General features: G+C 41.2%; 1 protein-coding gene across 2 annotated transcripts in view; it reads left to right on the forward strand.

Moving 5' to 3' along the window:
• Positions 1-21,818, forward strand: part of TMEFF1 (transmembrane protein with EGF like and two follistatin like domains 1) — a 295,872-nt gene that overhangs the window by 166,533 nt on the left and 107,521 nt on the right. For both annotated transcript variants that reach the window (XM_089689044.1, XM_089689043.1), the window contains exon 4: positions 16,597-16,623. In XM_089689044.1, coding sequence (XP_089545170.1) covers positions 16,597-16,623 — 27 coding nt within the window. The remainder of the gene's footprint in view (positions 1-16,596; positions 16,624-21,818) is intronic.

A 21,818-nucleotide genomic window follows, 5' to 3' on the forward strand; every position in this document is an offset into this window, starting at 1 on the left:
TCGGCCAACAATTTCCACTACCAATGGCGATCGGACTGTGGCGTCCCGAAACCCTACATAAAACAAAAACAGAAAAACCAGAGAAGAAAAGAAAACAAGAAAAGAAAAAAAGAAAATGACACAAGAAGTATATACAACAGCACAATCGTGTCACGCCAATGGTGACATGCATCCTCCTACACTTGAAGGATACCAGTTGGGGGTGGCTCTACCTCCGGACACATGGCTGCAAATGAAAACATCAAAAACATAAGCCCTCAGGTAGCAAAAAGGCAATAAACACAATATAACGGGGTACCAAAGTAATAAAATATGAGTCCCGGAAGTGAGAACATCCACGATAACCTCCCCATAGAAACCCAGCTAAACTTGGGGGCCAACCCTCTCCAGGAGGATGACTACAGGCTTCCGTGGTACCCCACAACACAGCCCAAGTGGTCCCCCACCCACCTCCCAGTAGGACCGACACCCAAACCAGGCCTACTAGGCCAACCTCCCACCCTGGAACCCGAATGAACCATCACCCCATTCCACCAACGGGAAAGCAAACAACGTTACCCGAACCCATGGTAGGCCACAACAGCAAAAAGTCATAATCCTTAAGTCCAGGAGGAGACCCGCTCCCCACTCAGGGATGGAAGCCAAGGGAACAGGCCAGATCAGGCCCAACCTGGAACGCGAACAAACTGGAAAAGCCCGAAGGGCCAAACTCACGGTCCAGTCACGAAAGTCCAAGGGTGAAACACAACTTGGGAGATCCAAGATACATCTTCAGCCCGGAGAACTGGCAGGACCGCAGGACTGACTTGATCGTAGAGGGGTCTGAGGGAGGGCCCTCTTCCTGTTGGAAGACCACTCCCAGAGGCAACCCAGAGGAAGTGGCCTCGCTGGGCATCCGAATGAATGAGCTGGGCTCTGAGTAGCGGCTTCCAGCGAAAGAAGGTGTAAAGATTCCAGGAGAGAGTGAGCCTCCTCCGGCGTGGCAACAGAGTGACTGCGGCCATGGTAGTTGAAGGTGAGGCGGAACTGAAAGCCCCAGGCTTATTTAATTCTACGGTTCACCAGGACCGAAGTGAAGGGCTTCAACTGGCGGCACCTCTGAAGAGTGGTCTGGGAGAGGTCCGCGAAGAGCTGGTAGTAATACCACTGGAATCTGAGGTCTGGGTTGTTTCTGGCCACCAAGAGGATAGTTTCCTTAGTGCAATAGTAAGTGAACTTGATGATAATGTCCCTCGGGGGCCCATCCTGTTGTCTGGGGCCCAATGCACGGTGTATGCGGTCAAATTCGAGCCGGTCAATGGGAATGGTGTCAGCTCCTGAAAAAGAGCAGTAGCAGTGGAGGTGAGATCTGTGACCATTTCTGGGATACCTCTTAATTTCAAATTGCCGCGGCGGGAACGGTTTTCGAAATCCTCAAGCCGGAGCAGCACGTCCGCTAATTCTTTCTTGAGGTCACACAAATCCTGTTCGTGACTTTCAATTACCGTGGCCACAATGTCCATTTTATCCTCGAGATCAATTGTCCAATTGCCCAACTCCCCAATTTCTCGAGAAAGATGGTCTGCCAGCTTGGAGATAGCGGAGGACAATTCCGACTGCAGCATGGACTTGAAGCGGCGCAGGAGCTCAGCATCTCTCAGAACTGGAGTGGGAGACTGCAGGGATGCCTCTGATGCCAGGTTGTTATCGCCTTTGGGATCCGGCCCACCCGCAGTAGCAGCAGTGGGGGACCCGAAATCGAGGCCGGAGCTTCAGTTGCGGCCTCCGGCGGAAGACGCGAACTCGTGGAACCCTCCGGCGGTGGACCCGAAATCGAGGCCGCAGCTTCAGATGTTTCCTCCGGTGGGTAGGCCGCAAATTCTGGCGCAGCCTGCCGGGCGCTGGAGGTGTGGGCGGCCGCTGATTTCTTGCCCATCGGCACTGGGGGACAGGGGACTAGGAGGGGCTGGAGGGAAGGCAGATGACCCCCCCCCCCAAGGGCTAGAAATCGGCAGCTGAGGAGCAGGCCTACAATGCAGCCATCCTGGAAGCTGCTCACGAGCCGTGTACCTCTGGTTTTGAATGTTTAAGTTCTGGCTCCTGAAGGCTTTGGGCCTCCATAGTGCCCATAGTAAACTACATCTTCTACACATATTAGAAGTAGAATACATGTTTGTATTCTGATTTGGTTAGTATTCTTCACCCTCTGCAGGGATTATCACTTTAATAATGTATCTTTCCATTGCGGGACAAGCAGGTTAAATGCACATGAATCTGAAAGTTCAGAGAAAACTATTATGGATTGTATTAAGTGTGAAAAAGATGTCACTGGTATGACTCAGTAAGCAGCAGCTGGGATTAAAGAGTGAAAAGCTCTGAGAGGGCACATGAGCCACACTGAAAACTTGATCGCAATCTTCTTTTCAGTCCAGAGCACTGCAGAGCTCAGGCTCAATCTTTGATTTGTGGGTATTATTATTCTCCGCATGATTTACTTATTTACAGATTTAACTTCAACAGAAGGAAGGCAGACAAATCAACTTACAAGGACATAAAATTTAAAAAGAAACTAAATTTAAAGTAATGATATTTTTAAAGGAGTTTTGGAGATAGATGGGCAAAAATAACAAATTTTTTTTATATATATAGTATATGTTTATTAAATTTATGTTATTTTCAAATCCATTAAAAATAGGAACTAAGGGGCCAAGCCCAACTTGGCACAGTACAGGCAGGCAAGTACCATTCTCCTGGCAACTGCCAAACCCAGACAAGTTGCCAGACAGAGCAGTGTGATTCATCCCTCTTTCATCACATTCATCACATGTCTCTGCTGTTCTAGAGTCCAGTGGCGGCGTGCTTTACATCACCGCATCTGACTCTTTGCATTGCACTTAGTTATGTAAGGCTTGGAAGTAGCTGTTTGGCCATGGAGACACATTCCACGAAGCTCTCCATGCTCTTTTGTTGCGCTAATCTGAAGGCCGCAGGAAGTTTGAAGGTCATTAGCTATTGGCTCTGCAGAGAGTTGGTTGCTTCTGCTCACTGTGCTCTTCAGCATGTGCTGGCCCCGCTCTGTCATTTTACATGGCCTACCACTTCATGGCTGAGGAGCTGTTTTTCCCAGTTATTATTATACAGTATTTATATAACGCCAACGGTTTGCTCAGCGCTCTACATTATAATGGAAGACAGTACACGAGACAGTACAGTAACAATACAATTCAATACAATACACGAGGGGTTCGAGGGCCCTGCTCCTTGGAGCTTACAATCTAGTTGCTTCCACTTTGTTATAATACCACTAACAGTTGATCATGGAATATTTCGTAGCAAGGAAATTTCATGGATGCACAGGTGGCAACCTATCATAGTGCCACGCTTGAATTCACTGAGCTCCTGAGAGCGACCCATTCTTTCATAAATGTTTGTAGAAGCAGCTTGCATGCCTAGGTGCTTGATTTTTTTACACCTGGGCCATGGAGGTAATTGGAATACCTGAATCCAATGATTTGGAGGGGTGTCCCAATATTATTGGCAATATAGTGTATATATACATATAAATATAACTTTATAGAACTGCTGCCTTCCCCTAAAGGGAACACTAAGAGCGGATTTACACATGTGCGGTGCAGATTGAAGCTCAGGTTTCACAGCTAATTGATACAGGAGTTGCTCACTGGTTCACATCAGGTTTACATCAAGTTCAGGACAGGATTAGCTTTTAGGATTATCCTGTTCCCACATATGCGGTTAGTCAATTGCCTGTAATCCGCACCTGAACTGGACCGTACTGTTCAGAAATCAGACATGACTCTTTCAAACCGCACTGAATCCGCATAGCCAGTTCATCAGATATATGTGACTAGGCACCAGAGGAAGCAATGTTTTTCACATGCCATGTGGATTGGATGTGGTTTAAATGGCATCTAATCCACATTTATGTGAACCAGCACTAAATGCTTTTCCCCTCTTCATCCCTTAACAAAAGAGCATTTCAATCAACAGCAGGCTAATTGGCTTCTAAGATCTTAATGCGCACATGTATAGAACTTTTCCTGCTTTAAGAATGCCACATATCCACATGCTGTCATTCCTCCTATGAACTAAAACTGTTCCTGTCAGATGGATATGGCAAAGCCTTGGGAACTATGCATATGCATGAGGACAGTGCATATCGGACTCCAGCTTTTTCCATCCTAGGTTCTGAATGCATGTTCAACCATGGTGGATCCTTTACTAAACCATGAAATTATGTACTTTCTGATGTACATTCATGTACAAATGCAGATAGCAGGAGTGCAGATTTTGGTGTATTGCTGAGCATCTTGTTTCCCTTTTACCAGTTTTATTTATTTTCAACTGTTAACCATTTGACCTCCGGAAGATTTACTCCCCTTCTTGACCAGGCCATTTTTTGCTATATGGCACTGCATTCATTTAACTGGCAATTGCAAAGTCATGCAATGCTGTACATAAATAAAATGTATGTGATTTTTTCCTACACAAATAGTGCTTTCGTTTGGTGGTATTTGATCACCACTGTGTTTTTTATTTTTTGTGCTATAACCAAATATAAAAAAACAATATTTTTTCATTTCCGCTATGAAACATACCCAATAAAAATTGTAAAAAAACAAATTTCTTCATAAATTTAGGCCAATACGTATTCTGCTACATATTTTTGGTAAAAAATCCCAATAAGCATATACTGATTGTTTTGTGCAAAAGTTATAGCTTCTACAAAATATAAACTATGGAATTTTAATTTATTTTTTTTATACTAGTAATGGCAGCAATATATAGTGGGACTGCGATATTGTGGCAGACAATCTGACACTAATTGACACTTTTGACACTTTGTGGGAACCAGAGACACTAATACAGTGATGAGTGCTAAAACTATGCACTGTCACTGTACTAATGAAACTGACTGAGAAGAGACTAAACATCTAGGACAATCAAAGGGTTAAATATGTGCATAACCATTGTTTTTGCTTACACTAAGGGATGTGCTAGAATTTTATTCCCTGCTTCGCAGGGAAACAACATCTGGCACATCCACGCTGACAGGATGGAGCTCTGCATTGTTTATATATGCAGTGCTCCATCCAGTGTGTCTCCTCGCCATTCAGTGGGTGCCAGTGGTCATCCATTGGCCAGTGCCCATTGATTGGCTTCTGCTATGATTAATCACAGCAGAAGCGGCGTGCCCCCTACCCAAAAGTGCAGAATCACGTATATATACATGATTCTGCACAGAGCGACCTTAAAGCTGCTATAAGGTGGTCAACAACTGGTTAAAGGTATTTTTTATTTGTAATCTTATTGCTGAAGTTTGAATAACATAACGTAGTCAACAGGTACATTTCAAAACAATGAGCAGTTCAGACTTTTTTTTTCCCTGATTGTTAAAAATTTGGTAGATTTTTTCAGAATTAAAGTAATATGGGCTTCTTAATCACTTCAAACCCAGGCTAAGTATGACAATTCCCACATACATGTAAAAATCTGCGTTTTTTTGCTAGAAAATTCTATAACATTAAATATTTTCTGAAAGCAAAGGTCCTGATGAATAAAATAGTGGTTGTTGCAATTTTTTATATCACAGGATATTTGCGAAGCGGTTTTTCTCAAAAGCAAATTTTTAGGAATACACAATAATGAATTGTATTGCACACAAGCATCATATAAGACCCAATTGTTTGGTAAAATATAAAAGATTATGTTATGCCAAGTAAATAGATATCTAACACAGTAAATTAGATATCGAATAGATATGCAATCTTTAAAATTGCATACGGCTGTTAAATGGTGACAAACTATGTTACATTAAATTAACCATAGGCGGCTCTGTAAAAGCCTGTACAGGTTACCAGTTTAAGGTTACACAGGAGGTCTGGTGCTAGGATTATTGCACTCACTCTGATGTTCGCAGTAATATGACACATGCGTGGTGTAATCACTGTTTACATATCCATGCAGGACCTGTGGAAGTGTTTGCATTTCAGTTTCATTCATCACGGGGGGGGGGTATGCATGCACCTGAATGCACCAGCTGGGGGAGGGCACCTTCTGCATCCTGGTGGAAGTGATCAAGCGGCTGTAGAGCCACTCAGATTACTTCTATATGAAAGCCCATTGCTGGCTGAAAAAAATTATACCAGGATCATGACTGCACCTGCAGATATGATTCTGGCATCACTGCTTATCGACAAGTATGTGTATATACATATGGTGGTCGGGAAGCAGTTAAAGGAGAAACTTGGGGTTTGCAATAAAATAAATGTCTACATACCTCTATGCTGCTTGGTGTGATACTGCAGCTGTCCCAAGAACTCAGCAATCACCTGACCTCTGATCGCTCAGCTCTCGGTCTTCTCAGAGTGGAAAGCAGTGACTGCCAGCCCTACTGTTTGCTCGGCTCCCCCAGTGCTCAGGGGAGCACCAGGCAAGGAAGAGGGTGGTTGCAGTTGGCTCTGGTTATCAGCCACATGCAGAGAGGTGGAGCCAGCTGTCAACTAGGCAGCTGGGTGGATTCCAACTAAATAGCCAAGATCTTTCCAAAGCCTGGAGCAGCATCGTCAAGTCAGCTGATAGGGGGCTATAGCCGCTGTCATGTGATTCTGGGTCACAGGAGAGCAAAAGTAACAGCATTCATGTGACCCACAAGAGAAGTATGGCTAAAAAGCTTTGGCCATACTTTTCTTTTAACGCTCTCTGAGACATCCATAATTTTTTTCATACACTCATTTTAATAAGACATTTGTGAGTCTTAACTTTATAAATAAAAGTAAAATTAATTACTGAGCATCAAGTTTCAAAGTGTCATTAAGTTTATGAAATGTATGTTTAATGCCGTAAATAACATGATCCTAGAGGATGAGGATTCAGCAATATAAATGGAGATTGCCAAAGAGGCTTAGAAAAATTGTGTATGCTTGAGTCCATACCAAATTACGCATGTGACTTGTTGTGTATGTTCACATTGCAGCAGATTTATGTTTTCATAAATACGGGAAGGACATGTTTTTGACTTCAGCTAAGTATTAAGCTAGCCTTACAATTGTAGATAATTGTTGTTCAGGCTAAAGGCTGAATGAAGAAAATCTATTAGATTTGTGCTATGCAGTGCTGACAAATCTCCCACTGCAGTTATTATAGATATTTCTAATACCTGAATAGTAGCTGTATCTGACTGGATGCAGCTGCTGTTTGGCTGACAATGTTCCTTAGGGCTTTGAGGAATTTGAATTGTGCTTAGCCAGCTTTACAGTGCCAGCAATGAAGGCTTACTCTTTAATAAATCAAGCCCCAATATTATTGGACCAATTCAGGTAAGAAAAGGTCATTTGTCTATAGACCTACAGAGGTAGTCAGATATTTATGACTGATCTGACTGTCCTGTTTTGTAAGAAGTGGATGAGGGTGAAGCTGTCACAGGAAAGACTAATGGTTTCAAGATACTTTTTCTACCCTGCCCAACCAACTGTTTCTCCAGTGAGTGGCCAGCAAGGGGTTGTGTGCAGCACAAACAGATGAGTTTCTGCTGAACACAACACCTCCCAGGCCACTCACTGGAGCTGGATTGGATAACTCTTCTATGGGAATGTTAAGAATTCAAACCCTTCAAAATAAATGATTATTTAAGTTTGCAAGAAGATTCAACTGTTAGATTATTTTATCTCTTGTACAACATCTTTCCCATATTGTAATGATCTATTAAATATGTTGGTTTTGTACATGCTGTAGAAAGCCATGATTGTGCTCAAATTATTCAAATTCCAATGTGTTTTAGACACTTTTAAGTAATTTATGAATATTTACATTACCATTTTTCACATTTATTCTAACACTTCACTTTAAACAGTTCATGTCAACATTTCTTCTGTGTTGACCAAAAATCTGATATACCGGAAAAGCATTTTTGTTATGAAATATTTAACTTTTTAATGAATTGCCTGGTATGATGTTCTTTGAAAATTTAATCTTCACAATCCAGAAAATAAATAGACGTAAGTAACCTTTTTCTGCAGTTTTCAGTAAAAATGTATTATTGGAATTTCAGAGAACAGCTGTAATGATTAAGAGATTAAACAATATCTGCTGCTAAAATATATGAATATATCACGGATGTAAGTATTTCTTAATCAATCCATTTACTAAAATGGTTATTATAGAGAAAAATGTTGCACAATTACCCTTGTAATAATACAAAAACAAGATAAATTACCATGGTTTTATATATAATATGAGTCAAAACAGTTTGCATGAAAACAAAGCACAGTTTTGTTCATACTGCTTTCAGAATAAGGTTAGGCTAGTAGTCACCACTGAGCAAAAAAAGGTTGCATGTGTGATAGCCAATGGTAAAGATAGAGTACCATGAACAATAATCCATTATATATTACCAAGAGTGAAAGTAAAAGAAAATCCAAAATTTTGAGTTGTCATCAGAACAGGACTTGAGGGGAAATCTTCGAATGGGTTTACTAGTTCTGGTGATCTTGGTGACAACTATATCCTGTTTTGACTATAGGGCATGAAGGGAAATCTCTTTGTCAGGGGTTTTAAAAGTAAAAAATATCCTACTGCTCTTATTTCTCCCCACCTTGGCTTTCCATTCTCAGTTCAGTCATTGGATCCATACCCCTTTCTCCTACCATTCCTAGCCCAAGGCTACAGAACATTGCAGAGCAAAAGTGATTCAAGTTCTTCTAGAAAACTGAATCAACAGCATTTAAAACCCCACACTCTACTACCCAAATCAAAAATTTAGCAGCTCATTTTGCAAAGAAAGAGGTGAACTGGTGTGCCTACACTAGAAGAGGGTCAGTATATCACTTAGCCTGATTATTGTATTGTCAGAGTCAGTGCAAGGCTCTGTAAAGGGCTTACCAATTGGAACCTTATACTGCTTGCAGCAAAGCTGGATTTAAGTTATATGCATTCCTAGATCACTTTAATATTAATCAAATCAAAATATGAATATTTGCTCAGTTCCCTGGATCCAAAATAAATAAGAGCATAATGTGAATAACTGCAAACAAAAAGATCAGGTAAAAAAAATGAAGTTGACTTCTTACCCGCTGAACTCTTCAAGCCCCTTTGCCGACCTGTGTTGGATTTTGACAAACCATCACTTCACTAGAAGTACCAATAGAAATGTCAACCTGAAAGTAAGGAAGGAGGGGAAGCTACATCTTTTTAATGAAATCCTGTGCACAATATAGCTTTTTAGTTTTTGCTGTTATGTGATTTATGTAGGTTGTTAATTTGTACTTTTTGTGCATTTAGCATAAGACTTGTGGAATCCACCAGTATATAAGGAGGCAGTGCCAAAGCATAACATTTCAAATGTTTTCCTAATATCCTCAATATTTTACTCTTCCTTTTATAGAAAAATCAGGTGAACGCAGGAAATATAAGACTCTCTGTATCTCAGGCAGCGGTATGTAGTCATCACTGTGCTGCTCAGGCTCTTCTGTGATTAACAAGTGCAGTTCTACAGAAAAAGTACACAGCATGGTACCTACTATACTCTAGTCATGAGACTCATTAGGCAATGAAGTACAGATCAGGAAGAGGTTACATCATTAAAGCTGAACGCCGAGCAGATGTTAAAGAAAAATAAATGCCTCCGCCGCATAGCACTGCTTCCCCGCCACCCTATAGCAGAAACTCTGCTACAGGGCAGCAGGGCCACGCAAAATCACGTATATATACGTGATTTTGCATTTCCAGGTAGGTCTAAGCTGTCGATCACCAGGTCCCGGTTGGTGATTGCCCACCGGCTACCGGCAGTCGCCGAGTGTCACTTGTGGGGAGATACCTGTATGTAAACAATACAGATCTTTCCCCTGTCAGCTCCTGCACATTGCTTTGTATTGCTCTGCATAGCAGAGCAATACAAAGCAATGTGCTGACACAGTAAAGCACACACAGCACACAGTAAAACAGCACACAGTTAACCCTTTGATCGCCCCAGATGTTTACCCCCTTCCTGCCCAGTGCCATTATTACAGTGTCAGTGCTTTTTATTAGCACTGATCACTATACTAGTGTCACTGGGGATGTCAGTGACAGTCAGTTCTCTGCCAGTGTCAGAATGCCTGCCGCAGTCCCACAGTCCCTTTATAAGTCGCTGATCACTGCCAGGATTGCATGACCATGTAATTGTCAGCTAAAGTAACGCAGCGCCTTATCGGGAAAAATGGCCTGGTCAGGAAGGTGGGTAAATCCTCGGAAGGCAAGTGCTTAACTGAAGCTAGTATAAATACCCAAATATGAGTTGATTTCAGTCTCTTTTAATGCATTGTACAGCAGCACTAGAAACCAACCAGGTGTGCTACATGCACATGGGTTGGTACCCACAAACAGTAACAAAGAACAGTTATCATTACTCATTACGTTCCTTTATTTTCCTGTCAAAGGTTAGGGACAAGAGTGATCTTGCTGTATTGGCAAACTTCAGCAAGGTCAGGTCACCAGGTTGGTAGTGCTGTGTTGGAGGGATGTATAAGTTGTAGGTTTTGCAGAACAGATCCTTTTGTGGGTAACATTTAAATTGTGTATTTAAAGCAGAGGGGCTTAACCTTTTGACGAGTGAGGGCTACTTAAGTGATTTCGTAACCAATCACAGGCCACAATGAAATTAAATGGTTCAGCATTAAAATGTTCTTTTTTTTGTATTTTGCACACAGACCCCGGGAAGCATGGGGCAGGGTTGACATTGCTACACCAGTGGTTGGGGGGGGGGGGGTTTACTGCCCTCTAAACCGCAAAAGTAAACAAGCACTTACTGTCCTGAGCCCCTAATAAGGCTCATAAGGCTGCTTTCACACGGATGCACTGCGGTTTGCCGCAATGCACCTACTGCTTTCCTGCAGGTTGGGTCCCAGGCGAAGTGCACTTGGCATCACTCCTCAGACAGGAGCCAACGCTACAGAGGAAGCATCATCGTATGCAGCTCCTGCCCCCTCCATGGCTGCCTGCTTCCTCTGCTGCCAAAGCCAGCTTGATGCAGTCATGATGCACTAGGATGGCGGATCAGCAAGCCCAGATCACGATTAATGGTTTGCCAATCGCTAGGCATGCACTTCCCTGGATTGAGGTCGAGGGCCACATCAGAGAGCTTGAGGTTGAGTAACCTTGATTTAAGGCCTCATGCACACTTGGCATTTTCCCAACTCCTCTGAACGCCTTTTTCTCGCGACAGGAAAAAAAAGCAGCTGAAAAAGCGTGCCCAAAGCTGCATTTTGCAAACGCATTTAGGTGTTTAGTGTTTGGATGTTTCTTCATTCCATTGGTCGGAATATTAAGTTATTCTGGCCATTGGAATGAATGAATGCTCAGGCTCTAAACACGCCTTGCATTTAGGCATGCTTACATGCATTTATATGAGCCAAGCCTTTTTTCTGCTCAAATGCTCCTCTCCTGAACATGAAAGTGATTTTTTCTTTAGCCTCTAAAAGCTCCTCTTCTAATACACCTGTAAACTCTTCCGTGTCCATGACCACATAGGCTTACATAGAGGTATGTTTCGAGGCTGAAAAAAATGGCAGACGTCTGTTGTGGGCATGAGGTCTAACTGTTATTCAGGTGTTCAGTATTAAAAACGGTCAGCAATTTCATGTTTATGTTAGGGCTCAATCACTCATTGGGATCCATTAACCAGTATTAGCAGTGTAGAGCATATTTACTTTGCTCAGTGAATTTTTACTTATTATAGTGAATGACAACCCAAAAGAACCAATCTAATAAACCATTCACTATGTACCTGTGTCTTTTTCACACCATGCCAGATAATTGTTTATGGTCCTGTAGCCAAAGTGGATTAAAACTGTACATATGAATCCTACATTTTAATACGGACAAGTCTTTTTGTGCCTTATGCAAGGTAATAGATTTCAGCTCTAGTGCTGTATAATAACAACCAAAGTTTTATAAAGATATTACCAAATGTCATACATTCTGTGTAATATATTATTATCAATGTACTGTGTACATTTATTAGTATCATTTGAGCATTTTAGCATTGTCAGAAACCAAAAAATTACAAAAAACTGTGAATCCAATGTCTTTTGTTAAAATTCAAACAGAAAAGAGGGGTACATGGCGAATTAAGCGCTTCAAGTCTTTTAACTTCTCCTTGCAGATGAACAGGTGACAGACAGCTTTGTATGGCAGAAAACACAATGCTTTACTTTGTTCTAACAGATTTATTTTAGATATATTGTTTTTCTAGAAATGGATGTTTGGAATGGAATGGAACAGCTTGCTGTTATTTTAACGTATAAGTATATCTGCTACTGCAAACAGGTGACCTATTGACACTCCATAATAGAACAGGTCAGAGCTCATCAGGTTTAAATTATTTACAGATTTCTAACAATATTGTACGAAAAATAGTTTCATAAAATAGGAAATATAACAACTAAAAGTAGAAAAGCTACAATTTCTGGGGAAATTGTGTGAAGTATTCTTGCCTCCACCAGTAGTTTACAACTCACACTCTAGCTTTTGTCACTCTGCTGCCTGCTCACACACCTGGGTTCCTATGGCAACTCACTCTACAGCAAGGGCAGAGAAGAGCGTTTAAAAACAAACTGCTCCAACTTGCTCACTTCACTAACGGTTGCCATTTTCAAATGGTTGTAGTTTAACAATGATAAATCCTACACTGAAGAGCTTTATATTGTGAAAATCACAAGACCCAGACCTACATTTTGATACATAGTATGTCTCTGAAATATTAAAAATGAAGGCACAGTCACAGTTTAGAAATTGCCCTTCAAATTTGAGGTGGCTAGAGTGGAGTTTCAATGAATGTCAATGGGCGGCGTGAGTTGCAAACAAATGGTCATATTGTGAAAACTATTAGGACTATGGCTTAGCCGTGGACATTTGTAGTGGCAGCAGGGATAGCTGAACATTTTGATATAAGATTTGTGTAGGTGGGCTTGAAAATGAGGGAGTGATGGCAGTTTAGAAATCATGTCCTGATTTTTCAGCTCACACTCTAGCTTTTGTCAGCTCCCACTCTAGTTTTGAACATTCCGCCATTCATTCCTATGGGACCAATTTCACCACAAAAACGGCGATATTTCGTGAACCATTCTGCGAAACGTTCCACAAAGTAATAGCACTCCAATCGGGAACAATCCGCACGTTTCGGTATATTACTGTCTATGTAGTGTAAAAACTGTGGGAGGAGTTAGGGTGGTAAATTTGGCTATAATAATAAGAATATATATATGTGAGATAACAGGAAGTGGTCTTGCCATGCAGGAACACTTAATAACAGTGATCATGGGACTATAACTGAAGTATTTCTGTCTGGTTAGTCTTAGCAAATATTGAGTTACCATGTTCATGATGGAGAGTGTGCACCTTTCCTAAAAATGTAAACCATCTAAGCACGGTTATAAAAAATGCAGAAAAATTTGAGTTACCTACTGTATTTCTTTAGAACACGATAGAACCATATCCCTAGTGGGTTGAATGCAGCAGGCTTACTTCTTATTGAGACAGACTTGTCAAAATTGGAGCAGACAGAATCTGGAGCAGCTGCGGATGTCAACCAGTTGGCTTCCAGCTTCAGCTTGGTCAGTTAAGCTTTGATAATGAAAGCTAGATGCTGATTGGTTGACAGGCACTGCTGCTAAATTCCCCTGATGGTTTCATATAAAGCTAGGGTCACACTAAACAAAGCTCTTAAAAATGATGGGATGCTTTTCAGAATGTGTTAAAGCAGCCACTCTCAGATGTTCAGGAGGAGATCCTGCTGCCTCCTGAAAGCCTGGCTTTTTTTGTCTTTTTCTTTTGATGAATGACAGTTTATAATTGGGCTAATGCAGCAAAACCACGAGTTAAGCATTAGGCTTGCAATTGTGGTGTGACCCCATTGACTCTAATGACAGTGCTGCCTGCTATTTGCCACCGCTGCACCACATAGCATGCTAACAGCATGTGAACAGCCTCCTCTGGTTGTATGTTATGCTTTTGGTGGGCAGCCAGGCCTAACAGTGAGCCATTGACTGGCTGAGGAGACTCCAACAGTTCAGTGACTGAACAATGGACCTACCTAACAGGGAAGTGGCAGCACTGCTGTTGATGCTTATTTGTGGTGTGAAATAAAGTAAGATGAGAAAATAACTTCACCATTTTAACCTCCCTGGCGGTATGATTATTTCAGATTTTTGATGCTGAAAGCGGTACCATTTTTTTGCATGGAAATAAGTAGTTTTTTTATTGTAGGCTGTAATTTTTAGGAATAACTCACTGAAATCTGTCCGAACAAGAGTCTAGTAAACATCCTGGATATGATAAAATTTGAAACACGAAATCATAAATTATAATTTAATAAATAATCATAAAAAATAATAATATAATAATAATACATTTAATTCAATAATATAATCAAACCAAAAACACTGAAATTTGAAATATAGCGCCAAGTTCGCACATCGCTGAGCAAAGTCGCAAAATCGTTTTCAGTGTCTGATGACGAATTTCCCCACGAATCATTATCACTCAATTCTGCAAGTGGTTCTGATTTACTATTCCACTCTTCCTACCACTCCATCCCCCACAGCTATCTCCTCCTGTACCACTATCCCCTCCCTCCTAGATTGTAAGCTCGAAAGAGCAGGGCCCTCGATCCCCTCATGTTTTGCATTGTATTGGTATTGTTCTGTCACATGTTCTGTCCCCCTTTGTAATGTACAGCGCTGAGCGAACTATTGGCGCTTTATAAATACTGTATAATAATAATAAAAAAAATAATACTATCGCTGTTCTCTAGCTGATCTAAACCCACTTTTGACCTAAAGGGACACTTTTTGGACGCCATGGACATTTCTCAGTTTCCAGGCAGAAAGAACAGACAAAACGCAGGCAGGGCACAGGACAAAGCAGTAGGGACAATATGTATGTGAAATGCATTGAAACAGCAATGTTTTACTATGAAAAATGTGTTTTCAAAAAAATGCCATTTTTAAAAATTTTCAAATTTCCCGCTGCTGGCGGCGCCCGTACGTCCCGATGTCACAGGGACCGGAACACAGAAGCCGGATGCCGGCATCGGCCGGAGGAGATGGCCGGGGACGCTGCAGGGGACACATCGTGGGAGCGAAGGACAAGGTAAGTGCTGCAGGGACTCCCTATGCAGCGCCGCATGGTAAGCCCGAGTGTAGCTCGGGGTTACCGCTTTTGGCACTGACATTTTACCCCGAGCTACACTCGGGAATACCGTTAGGGAGGTTAATAGCATATTCCTTCAGAGTTACAAAAGTGTGTCAGCTAGCTCCAATACTGAGTTGTCCCAGATGTTATTCATGTAAACATAGTTATGCAACCACTATCCTAAAAAGAAAGCAGCATTATACTTACCTGTTTATTAGCCTGCTTATGAAAACAACTAAGATTTGCATACTTCTGGGTGTGTGGAAAACAATGTCCTCCACTGGCCATACTGGTTCCTCTGCTGACCCTTACGACACTATTGTTTCCTGCCCTTACCAAGGGTCAGAAGGAGGAAGGACAGTGACCAGTAGAGAGATCCACCATTTAACCAGCCTGAGGAGTCAAACCACTGTACCAAGCCTTGACCCCTTGATACACATTGGGGTTAATTCACTAAAACTGGAGCACTCAGAATCTGGTGTAGCTTTGCATGTTAGCCAATCAGCTTCTAAATTCAGCTTGTTCAAATAAGCTTTGACAAAAAAAACCCTGGAAGCTGATTGGTTTCTGTGCAGAGCTGCACCCGATTTTGCACTCTCCAGGTGTAATAAATCAACCCCATTGACTTATTATGATATAGAAGTCTGACTAAAATCTGGACTATATACATTCTGCTATCGGTGCTTTCCTTTTAGCATACACAGCAATAAAAACTTGTCAGAGGTTTAACCCTTCTCCACTCAAACTGAGAAAGAAAGTTTTTGCTGGAATCATATTTAGAAAACTTTCCATGTTATGTTTGCTCTTTGTTCTAACTTGCTGTCCATGATGAAATAGCAAATGTGGTCATGCACATGGTCAGAATAGCACCAGTTGCACAGCTCCCAATGTACACAGGACAATGTCTTTTGGCACACTGAACTATGAAGGTCGGTGCTCCCTGCGACTGTGCATGAAACTTTTTGCTGCCATCTGTTGGCATGTTACAAAACTAGTCTCAAATATACCATCTTGTATTTCAGCCTGTAACAGACTTTGACAGGCTGGAGGTAACGAGGATGGACTCTGCATCTGGTCCTCCTCAATTGGTTTTGACTACTCAAAGACCACCTGAATTTTGCTGTGTAAATGGAAAATCATAGGAATAACAATTTCTTTACTTTTAAACATATGTGTGTGCATTATTTTACTGAATACCCTATTTGTTTTTAATTTTTACTGGGTTTTTGTTTTGTATTACTGCTGTTAGAAGACAGCTAGCTGAATCTTTTGTAACTACAAAAAGACAGACTGGCTGACATCTGCTACAACATTGCAATAAAATCTACATTTACATATCAATCCAGAAATAACAAATAGGTAGCAAAAAAGACAGTATAATTGATGTCTCTTTTCTATTTCTTTTTTTTTTTTTTGTTTTCTCCTACTTAGATGCTGCATCTGGATCTGGAGAAGGAGGTAAGATAACATTTTATGAAAAATTTTTCTTTATACAATGGACGTGCAAATGTATTAATTTCTAAGGCGTTTATGGATAGAAGGGACATATATATTTTTATCGCTGCACTGTGGGGAAAAAAAAGTAAAAATACATATTGGTGAAAAATGCCAAATAATTTCCATGCTTTCTCTGATTTACACACACATCTGCCACATTGCATTGACAGAAGGGTAACGCCACTTTCTTTATTACAGTAAGATAATACAGTGGTGTTACCCCTTGATCCAAGTCAGCTGACTGGACAAAAAGGAGCAGCAGCACACTAATGAGGTCACATCTCTGATCTCCCCTCCTGTAAGCATGTTGCCATTACATTGACAGTGTTATCTAATGCTATAGAGCCTGATTGACCCCAAGGGTGACCCTGCCTGTCTGATTGTTGCTGTAAAGGATATTAAAGTGGCTCTTCTCTCATTACCAGGGGCGGACTGACCATTTGGAAACTCGGGCACTGCTGGAGGGTCTGGGGTCGGTAGGGGGCCCCATGAGATGCCCCTGGTACCTTTTTCATAGGCTTTTATGACTTTGGGCAAGGACACAGGGGCCCCATGATCCCCTATTGCCCGGGGGCCCCATGAGTTGTCAGTCCACCCCTGTTCATTACTTTAGAGATTCAAAGTACAAAAACTGTAGCTGCTGACTTTTAATAAACACTTACCTGTCCAAGGATCTAGTGCTGTGCTCACCCAGTTTGGTTTCTTCACCGGTCTTCACGTCTCCAGGTCTCTGGCGCTAGCATGTTAATTGTGGGCACCCAGCTGTGACTCCATGTAGCTTCACAGCCGGCTGCCAACTATGTATGCACAAGCCACACTGCACTTTATGAATGATCCCGCAAACTTCTGTGACCTGTGACGCGTCCCAGAAGGTTGTGGGCCGGAAAGGGAGGAGGAGAACTTCCGCTTGGATAGCCTAGGTGATCTGAATGGAAGCAGGAGCAGGTACCTGTCAAAATTTCAAAACTAGGAACTAGCCCCCCCCCAAAAAAAAAAACCCCAAATGTTGCAAATATGGCAGAGGAGAGGGGGAGGAAGAGAGAGTATAACTTCCCATTTTGGGTGAAGTTCCGCTTTATGGAGCATGCTTAAAAGCAAATAAACATATTTTTATCTACTTGGAGTTTTGCTTCAGTGTACTTAATCTCAATTGGGACTAATTCCCAGCATGCTTATACATTTCTGAACTTTGCCGTTTTATTGGTACATTTTTGTTAAGTTGAGGGTTCATTATTATATGCAACATTTCCAAAAGATGGGCATTGAGTTACAAATATCTGTTTCCAGTAGTTCGTATCAATTAGCTTCTTTAGTAAAGCAGCACAGAAAGCAGCACTAATTTGCAAAATGTTGTAAATCTAAGTGCTGTTCTCCAGTTTTTCATTAATCATTATTGATCATTTCTAATTGATTGCTGTAGGATATGGTGCTTTCTAAGCGGGGTTAAGAGGATGACAGAAAAGGTCTATGAAATACTTTAATATAATGTTTGTTACCCTTTTAGAAGGCATACACTGTACTAGACACTGGATTTATGCATAACCTCTGTTAATCTGACATAATCACTATTTTTATCAAAGGACGCTGCAAGGAACAGGTTTATTCTAGAACACCCCACATAAAGAAAATTAAATACAAAGCTTGTTAAAAACCCATTTGATTTAATATGTATTCCACAAGCAGGATGAGAAGCAAGAGCCTAGCACAAGAAGAAGAAGATGAAAAAAAAATCATTTTTAAATTGGCTTGGTTTAATTCATGTGCTTTGTCTTATATTGGTGGTCTTATTGCAATCCAGTACAATCATTAGAACATGTTGGGATGCTGTAGATGTTCTTGAACACTTCTCAAATTTGGATGTTTTCCAGATTTTCAGCTCAATAGAATTGAAGAGGGAAGGAAGTATATCTATGTGTTGTAAGTTCTTCCGTTGGGTTGAAAAGCTGGAAAACACTCTGTTAGTCAGATGCTGTTCCACAGCGCAGTAGATACTGATGAGTTCAAGGACTGGAAGATTTGTTAATACCTATGCCTGGCCACCATTATATAACTGGAGGGCAGAGAAGAATTACGACTGCTGGAGATGCTTAATTCACTTTCCATGGACAAAACTGGGATTTAACATTTGTAGTGTGTTTGTGTACTGTAGGGCACTGAGAGGTGACGTTTAAGGCACCAATCGCACTTGTGTGACTTCAAAGGCACACAATTTCCGGTGCTACTTTGATGCAACTTTACACTCTCTGGTACTACACCCTGTTCCAAATTATTATGCAAGTGATATTTTTCTCATTTACCTAAATAATTGATGTAAATAACAGTCAGCATAATTCACATGTTATCAGCTATTAAGACTACAATTCACATTTTATTGAACAAACCTCCTAATGAGAACAGTATTTTTTTTAAACATCAAAAACTTCCAATGCACTGTTCCAAATTATTACACACAGTAAGTTTCAAAACATTTTATAGGTTGTAAAGAACTGAAAATTGTCATTTGTTGTGTTTGCAGCATATTTGCTGAAATCAAAAGCTATTCAATCAAACCTTTAACAACATTTTAACTTTTTAAACATTTTAAGAGGTCACGTTACATTTTCACATAGGACCCCTTATTTGATAGCAGCTTCACAAGTCTTGCATCCTTTGAACTTGTGAGTTTTTGGACAGTTTCTGCTTGAATTTGTTTGCAAGATGTCAGAATAGCCTCCCAGAGCTGCTGTTTGGATGTAAACTTCCTCCCACCCTCATAGATCTTTTGCTTGAAGATGCTCCAAAGGTTCTCAATAGGATTGAGGTCAGGGGAGGATGGAGGCCACACCATGACTTTCTCTCCTTTATCCCCATAGCAGCCATTGATGCAGAGGTATTCTTTGCAGCATGAGATGGTGCATTGTCATGCATGAAGATGATTTTATTACGGGAAGCATAGTTCTTCCTTCTGTACCAGGGAAGAAAGTGGTCAGTCAAAAACTCCACATACTTTGCAGAGGTCATCTTTACACCTTTGGGGACTCTAAAGGGGCCGACCCGCTCGGTTCCCATGATTCCGGCCCAAAACATGACTCCACCACCGCCTTGCTGACATTGCAGCCTTTTTGGAACAGGGTGGCTGTCCACCAACCATCCACTACTCCATCCATCTGGACCATCCAGGGTTGCACGGCACTCATCAGTGAACAGGACTGTTTGAAAATTAGTCTTCATGTATTTTTCTGCCCAATGCAGCCGTTTCTGCTTGTGAGCATTGGTTAGTGGTGGCCGAATAGAAGGTTTATGCACAGTTGCAAGACTCTGGAGGACTCTACACCTTGATGTCCGTGGGACTCCAGAGGCACCAGCAGCTTCAAATATCTGTTTGCTGCTATGTAATGGTATTTTAGCAGCTGCTCTCTTGATCCGATGCATGGATCTGGCAGAAATCTTCCTCAATGTGCCTTTATCTGCACGAACCTGTCTGTGCTCTGAATCAGCCACAAATCTCTTAATAGTGCGATGATCACGCTTAAGTTTTCGTGAAATATCTAATGTTTTCATACCTCGTCCAAGGCATTGAACTATTTCACTCTTTTCGGCAGCAGAGAGATTCTTTTTCTTCCCTATATTGCTTGAAAATGGTGCTCTGCTTAATAATGTGGAACACCCTCCTTTAGTAGTTTTACCTTAAATTGGGCTCACCTGCCAATCTAATTATCACAGGTGTCCGAGATTGTTTTCAGTGATCAAAAGAGCCCTGACACATAATGCCATCCATGAGTTACACTGAAAAACAAAATATTTAATCTTTGTGACACTTAAATAGAATTTGCATAATAATTTGGAACAGGGTGTAAGTTGCATCAAAGTCCCATCAAAGTAGTACAGGAACTGTTTTAAAGTCGCTGTGCCTTTATGTATCCAAAGTCGCAAGATAAGTCGAAAAAACATGAATGGAGCCTAAAAGTGGACATACACAGATAGTTTTTTTCTTTCAGCCTGGAAGCTGTACAACAAAAGCTAACTGATTGCTCCATCCACACTGTACAGCACCTAATGGACACATCTCTCCAGAGGCTGCATCTGATTGAATGCTCTCTTCAGCAGAAACATTTCCAACAGGCTACTTCTACAAAAGTCAATCAAATGATCACACAGTGTATGGCCTGCTTTAGATATACCCAGTGTTTAGCCTAAAGTGGTGGTAAACTCTTTGAAAAAAAAAAAGTTTCCCACTCAAGGCAAAACCACAATGTGCTAGTATGAATCGCATACTAGCACATTATGAAGGACTTACCTTAAAACGAAGCCCTCCAGTGGCGCACTATCACTACTGCAGAGGCTTCCATCTTCGTCTGGTCTTCCTTCCAGGTTCATGGGCTGCGGCCACTTGAATGGCCGATCCGCAGCGAAATCACTCCCGCATATGCGCACGGGAGTCTTGGCTGCAGCACACAGCTCTGAAGGAATGCCATGGGTATGCCATACGTTCAGAGCGCATGCGCCACTGTCACTGGCTGCTACTCGATAGAATATGTCCTAAATGGTCACGTTTAGGAGATAATCATTTTACTTACAGGTAAGCTTTATTACAGGCCTAACTGTAGATAAAAATAAACATTTACTACCACTTTCAGGGCTTTTGCAGACAGACACTGAAACATGTTTTTGGGGGTAGCTTTTCAAACATTATTGGAATGATCTCTAATGCAGGGATGAAGGAGATGCAACTACAGGTATGAACAAGCTCTAAATGTGTATTGCCAATGCAAGTCTAAGTCAGCAGCATAGCCTAGATTTGGGGCACAACTGTCAGGGTGGAGTGGTATACAGTATAATTTCCTAAATGTAAGCAGAAGATTGCGCTGTGTTTTTCAAGCTTTATATTTGCCTTGCTTATTGCACAAAACATTAACAGTATGTTAACTTGGTTTCTACAGTATCATATAAAGACAAAATTGCAGACTAATTTTAAATCTTACAATTAAAATAAATGAGTACAGTTATATATATTTATGAGCCATATATATGAGGAGCTGTAAAATAAAATGTGAGATGTAATTATGGATATCATACTGCATAAAGTAGGAAAATTGCGTTAAGAAATTCAGCAGTACTTTACAGAAGAACTTTGCAGTGTCATGTTGACATTGATAACTACAACCACTTTTCTGAAA

The sequence above is a fragment of the Staurois parvus genome, unplaced genomic scaffold, assembly GCF_062004578.1.
Source record: "Staurois parvus isolate SC_StPar_1 unplaced genomic scaffold, SC_StPar_1.0 ptg000468l, whole genome shotgun sequence".
Taxonomy (NCBI): Eukaryota; Metazoa; Chordata; class Amphibia; order Anura; family Ranidae; genus Staurois; species Staurois parvus.